This window comes from Lolium rigidum, chromosome 5 (assembly GCF_022539505.1).
Source record: "Lolium rigidum isolate FL_2022 chromosome 5, APGP_CSIRO_Lrig_0.1, whole genome shotgun sequence".
In the NCBI taxonomy this organism is placed as follows: domain Eukaryota; kingdom Viridiplantae; phylum Streptophyta; class Magnoliopsida; order Poales; family Poaceae; genus Lolium; species Lolium rigidum.
The window spans coordinates 64,529,528-64,535,942 of record NC_061512.1 but is presented as its reverse complement, the minus strand read 5'-3'; the positions used below and the strand labels follow the sequence as shown (position 1 = coordinate 64,535,942).

At 47.7% G+C, this 6,415-nt stretch overlaps 1 protein-coding gene across 1 annotated transcript in view; it reads right to left on the bottom strand.

Moving 5' to 3' along the window:
* Positions 1-2,856: 2,856 nt before the first annotated feature.
* LOC124656036 overlaps positions 2,857-6,415 on the bottom strand; it is a 4,986-nt gene continuing 1,427 nt past the window's right edge. Inside the window, exon 2 of the mRNA XM_047194847.1 lies at positions 2,857-2,995. Coding sequence (XP_047050803.1) covers positions 2,857-2,995 — 139 coding nt within the window. The remainder of the gene's footprint in view (positions 2,996-6,415) is intronic.

The following is a 6,415-nucleotide window of genomic DNA, read 5'->3' as shown; positions in this document are numbered from 1 at the left end:
CATCACAAGATAAAGATGGTTTAGACTAAAATCCAGTGTGTAATTGAGTGTAATACAATACTGGAATCATGCCTGCCAGGTGTTCGGTAGAATGGCCGCATGAACATTTTCTTCGAATTTTGGAGTTCTTTTTGGTGGATCTTTATCATATAATTAAAGAGACAGAATGGTGGTGTTAGTGGGCAATTTGATGAAAGTTTGCAAAATTTCAAAATTGGGATCATCTTCTCTTTGTTTCAAAGTCACATCTTGTCAACTCTGTGCTGGTCAACCTTGTCAAGGTAAGCATTGGTGGTCAACATCAAAGTTGTTCACTTTGACATGGTCTTGGATGAGGTGGCAAGTGTTGACCAAGTTTGGTTTAAGAAAAGTTAAAACCAGGGGTGCAAAGTGGTGAAGATATTATAAAGTGGTCATATGACCATTATCATATGTAAGTGGCTTTTGCATTTTTCCTTGATTTGATTCTGGTTTCTTTGATGCATTTGTGTTTGTTTATGATATATAAGTGTTCTACAAACAATAGATCAAGCAATGGTGGCCTTTGTTGATGATTTGAATAATTGGCCTTATGTGTATGTGAGGGTATTTGGACATTTTTGTATTTCTTTTATTTCTCTCAAATTGAGATGCTATGATCATGGGTTAGGGTTTAAGAGCAAGTGATCAACACACAAACACTCATCATGGCAATTGCACACAAGAAATATACACACTATGCATAAAGCTATATGTGGTACTATATGCATAAAAGTTTTTGTTTGTTGTGAATTTTGAGTCTTTGAAATTCCCTTCTCTTTGTTTGATGTGTTCTAACTTACTCTCAAATTCTTCTCTCAGCTCGATACTTTGGCGGAGGATGATTTCCGCAATATACTCCGAGTCCCCGTCAGCGGCGAAGCGGCGGAGGAGGATCCGGAGGACGACAAGGAGGAGGAGGAGCAAGCGCCTCGAAAGGCCGCCCCTCGCCCTACTAAGCGTCCCCGCGCCAAAGCTTCCGGCTCCGAAGCCGGGGCTAGCGGCGAGGCCTCCGCCAAGAAGCCCAAAGTCACGAAGCCACCTCCGCTGAATTCCAAGAAGGCGGCGCGTGAGCGCATCAAACTGCTGACGACAGCAGGAAAATGATCGCGCCCCATCATTCCCGGCGCCACGTAAGTTTCCGAGTACATCGCATCTTTGTTTGGATAGAACTTGTTACTTATTCATTTATTTTGCCTGTTTGTAGGAATCCGAGTACCACCACCGCACGGACCAACTTCCAAGAGCCCATCACCAAATACATGAAGAAGTCTCCGGCCATTGGCCCTCCAACACCAGCTCCGCCAAGTGCTTCCCACGCCACTCCCCAGCCATCTCCTCCTCAAGCTAAGAGATCTCCCCCTCCTTCTACGAAAACTCCACCGGAGATAATTCCGGTAAGTAGCAAAAAAGTGGGCGGAGAAAGCTCCGGAGCGAAACAAACTGCCCCTGAAGAAGCTGGAGTACAAGGCCAAGAGGAGGCGGAAGTCGACTCTTTGGGAAAGGCTGAAATTGCAGCGGGCGACGTCATCGTGTTTCCGAAGAATTTTGGAGATCCGGCTGACCTTACCTCCACCCCCAAGGCATACGCGACCAAGTTCTTGAACAAGCTCACTAAGGCGGAGAAGTGGGATCTTGAACAGGATCTGCTCAACGCCATGATGAACAACGCCTGGGGTAAGCCTGATGCCGAGTCATGAAAGATTCAGGACTTCAAGAGGGAAGTTGGCTAGTTCTTCGACAAACTCCTCTGCAAGCACAAGGTACTCCCCAGTAGCCCCCAAGTATATAGGCGGAAACTAGTCAATTGTTAGCGTCTAAATACTTAGAAGAAACTTGAACTGAAGTGCATTTTAAAATGTCGTAGTAGCTCCCAAGCATTATGGCGGAAAAGTTTTCGGCAACAATGCTTCAGAAGGACTTACTTGTAGAATATCCGGAATTTACTCCTGCTCTGTTTCTACTTACAGGAACAGCAGGCTCTGCATTACGAGCTTCATAAGAACATTGCCCTGCAGCGCCGCATTACCTTGAGCCAGGCGGAGAAAATTCAGATGTTTAAGCAGGAAAACGTGGATCTGAAGAAGCAACTGTCAATCGCCCAAGGTTGGTTTCCGTCTGACTTGCCATTAATTCATGATCCAAATTCCGAACTGATTTTGATTTTATCTTGGACAGGTGCAACCTCTTCCCTCGCCGTAGCATCCTCCGAGCTCGAGACTCTGCGCTCCTCCTAGAAAGATCTAGAGGCAAAGCTCGCAGAGGCGGAGAAAAAGCTGGCGGAAAAGAGCTCAGAACTCATCCGGAAGGAGGGTGAATTCGAGTTAAAAAGAAAAACTGATAGTGAAACCATCCAGAGGCAGCAGAAAGAGCTTGGCGGACTCTGGAGTTACATGGAGACGACAGAGAAGCACTAGGACTTACTCAACGAGGACGTCATGGGTATAACTCCGAAGTTCATATAATAATGTATACGCTGAACCCGATCCTTATACTTATCTCCAACCTTCTCATGCAGAACCATTGGGATACACCGAGGAACGTCGGAACCAGTGCCCCCGAGATGATGTTCTTCATCTCACCGGAGACGACTGCAAGGACCTGATCTCAGCTTCCCGGAAGATTTGCCACAACTTATCAATCAAGAAGAGCCGAACTTGCGAGGTTCGCAAGCTTATCCAGAGAATGGACATTCTTCCGGAGCTGGTGGTGGATCTGCAGGCGTTATCGTCCCGAGGTGCTGCTGCCATGTCCTTGGCTATGTGCCTAGCACATAACCCGGGTCTTGATATTGATAGGGTGACTTCCGGTGTTCCTCCGGATTCGGACGTCAACACGCTACTGAATGCAGTTAGCGGCTATGATACCCGCATCGCCCGGAGGATTCATCATGACGAATTCTATGACAAGGTAGTTCTTCCAGCCGACGAGACTCTGGAAGCGGAGTTTCTGAAGAAACGTGAGGCGGAAGCTCGACCTGCGGAATCCGGAAGCCAGTACACCTGGACCAGCTCCAAGGACAAAGGTGGTGCAGTATCTCCGGATGAAGACGACGAAGAGAGTGATGATGATGTCTCCTCTCCGGCCAAGGGCGAAGAAGGAACCGATCCGAAGGTTGATGACAAGGGTGAAGCTTCTCTGGCTAAGGAGAAGTAAAAGACTTATTCCTGCGGGAAGAAAACAATGCATCATTTTGGCCCCATCGAGGGTTTGTAATATAACTAAAATTCTTAAGTAGCTAGGGACGAAACACTTATGCATGGGCGGAAAAAACTTATCCTGCTATCCGTTAAAATTATTTGCATGTTTCGTTTGTTGAAAGCAAGTGCTGGTTTTTATGTTTTCCGGCTTGCTCACTTGACCTTCCGCGAGCCGGAAGACCTTTAGCCGGAAATGCTCGCCAGCGGTGACGAAGCCCAATGGCAATCCGTCAATAACCGTGGAAACAAGCCCCCAACCGAGGTGCCGGAAGTCGCTACCAGGAATCCATGAGTTCGCAACAGAAAGCATTTCCACCAGAAAACTTAAGCTTACGTCCTAAAGGACGATTTTGAAAATCACAACTTTCATACACGCCTAGGCGGAAATATCCAGCTCTGCGGTTTTAGTCGAAAAACATACACGATCTAAAAATGAACAAGTAAAGGAGGTAAAAGACTCAAAGAGTGAACCAGATGCTTTATGTCATTGATCATGTATAACTATTACAGAGTATGTAACTCAAAAAAATTGCTAAGTGTGGAAAGGACGTAGCTGTGCAATGTTCCAGGGACGATCTGTCTCATCATAGATGTCATCCGGATCCTCTCGTTTTCGTTTCCGGTACCAATTTGCAGGTCTATCTTTTTTCTCACGGAAATCGACGAGGTAGTATGATCCATTGTGTAGAACTTTGCTGATGACAAAGGGTCCTTCCCATGGAGATTGCAACTTATGCGTTTTCACCTATCGAAGGCGGAGGACCAGGTCGCCTTCCCTGAACGAGCGATTCCGAACTCGACGGCTATGATAGCGTCCGAGTTTCTGCTGGTAAATGGTGGAGCGCTGGTCAGCCAAGTTCCGAGCTTCTTCGATCAGGTCCACGGATAGCTGTCTGGCCTCGTCAGCTGTATCTTCGCTGTAGGCGGAAACTCGCGGCGAATCGTGTATGATGTCAGAAGGAAGCACTGCTTCAGATTCGTATACTAGGAAGAAAGGGGTGAACCCTGTGGATCTGTTAGGGGTAGTTCGTAAACTCCACCGAACAGCATCTAACTCTTCCGCCCAAGCTCCGGCTGCGCGACGCAGCGGTTCTTCAAGGCGAGGCTTGACTCCGGCTAGTATGAGGCCATTGGCTCGCTCTACCTGTCCATTGGACTGTGGATGTGCCACAGATGCTAGGTCAAGCCGGATCCCTACATCATGACAATAATCTTTAGATTCTCCTTGAGTAAAGTTTGTGCCATTGTCTATGATTATGCTATGTGGAATGCCGTATCTCACTACGAGGCTGCAGACAAATTTTAGTGTTGTAGCACCATCGGCTTTCCTCACTGGCTTTGCCTCGATCCATTTACCAAACTTGTTAATAGCGACCAAGAGGTACTCAAAACTGCCAGCAGATGATTTTTTTCAGCTTACCCACAATATCAAGCCCCCAGACCGCGAACGGCCATGTGATAGGGATAGTCTTGAGCTCTTGAGCTGGAGCAGTTGGTTGAGTAGCGTAGTATTGACACCCTCGGCAAGTTTTTACTAGTTTGCCAGCATCTTCTTTAGCCGTGAGCCAGTAAAATCCTTGTCGAAAGGCTTTATCAACGAGGGACCTGGGAGCGGCGTGATGCCCGCAGTCGCCAGCATGAATCTCTCTGAGGATTTCTATGCCATCCTGATTTGAGACGCATTTTATAAACACCCCGTTTGCGCTTCGTTTGTAGAGCTGTCCATCAATTACTGAGTAGGATCTTGCTCGTCTGATGATCTGTCCTGCGAGGACCTCGTCCTCCGGCAACTTTCGATCAATGAGGTAATCCAGGAACGGCTGTGTCCAGGCCGGAATGATAGCCAACACTTCCCTAGCCGGGGATACTGCCATGTCCGGGTTTTCCGGGTTAGCGCCCTTTACCGAGGGTATCCGTAGATGCTCCAGGAAAATGCCAGGCGGAATTGGTTTCCTGCCGGATCCGAGCTTGGATAGCAGATCTTCCGCTGTGTTATCGTCTCTCCTGACGTACTTGACTTCGTATCCGAGGAAGCATTTGGCGATCTCGTCAACTTCGTCTCTGTAAGCCGCCATAAAGGAGTTTCTGGCGTTCCAGGTTCCGACTACTTGTTCTGCCACCAGGTCAGAATCTCCACAGCATATGATGTGCTTGATCCCAATTTCCTTAGCGATGCGCATACCGTGTAGTAGAGCCTCGTATTCCGCCATGTTATTTGTAGCTTCGAAGTGAATCTGCAGAACGTACTGCAGTTCTTCTCCTGTAGGGGACTTCAGGGTGACTCCGGCTCCTGAGCCTTGGTGCTGCTTGGATCCATCGAAGTGCATGACCCATGTTTCAGGTTCCGGCTCCAGGTTTGCATCCGGAGCTTCTGTCCAATCTGCGACAAAATATGCCAAGATCTGGGATTTGATCGCAGTCCTGGCCTTTTAATTGATGTCGGAGGAGGATAATTCAATGCCCCATTTTGTTGTTCGTCATGTTGCGTCAGCGTTGTTAAGGATCGTGGACAGTGGAGCCTTGCTCACGACTGTTATTGGATGCTCCTGGAAGTAATGTCTGAGCTTCCTGCTACCTAGGAACACGCCGTAGGCTAGCTTTTGAAAGTGAGGATATCTTTGTTTGGATTCCGTCAGTACCTCGCTAATGTAATAGACTGGCCTTTGGACTCCATATTCGTGACCTTCTTCCTTTCGCTCCACCACGATGATGAGGCTGATGACTTTGTTGGAAGCTGCCAGGTAAAGGAGCATAGGCTCTACTTCTTCTGGAGCTGCTAGGATAGGTGGGGAGGTAAGTATTTCCTTTAACCCCTTTAGTGCTGCATCTGCTGCGTCGTCCCAGAAAAATTTGTCTGTTTTCTTCAGCAGCTTGTATAAGGGTAATGCCTTCTCGCCAAGATGGCTAACAAACCTACTGATTGATGCAACACAACCAGTTAGTCGCTGCACATCTTTGAGACAAGTTGGCCTTTTGATACACAGGATTGCCTTGATTTTTTCCGGGTTAACTTCAATGCCCCTGTAAGAGACGATGAAGCTAAGGAGTTTTCTAGCTGGAACGCCAAAGACGCACTTCAGCGGATTCAACATCATCTTGTACCGTCGAAGATTTTCAAAGGTTTCTGTGAGGTCGCTGATCAAGTCGGATCCTTTCCGGGTCATGACCGCGATGTCGTCGACGTAAGTGATACGTCC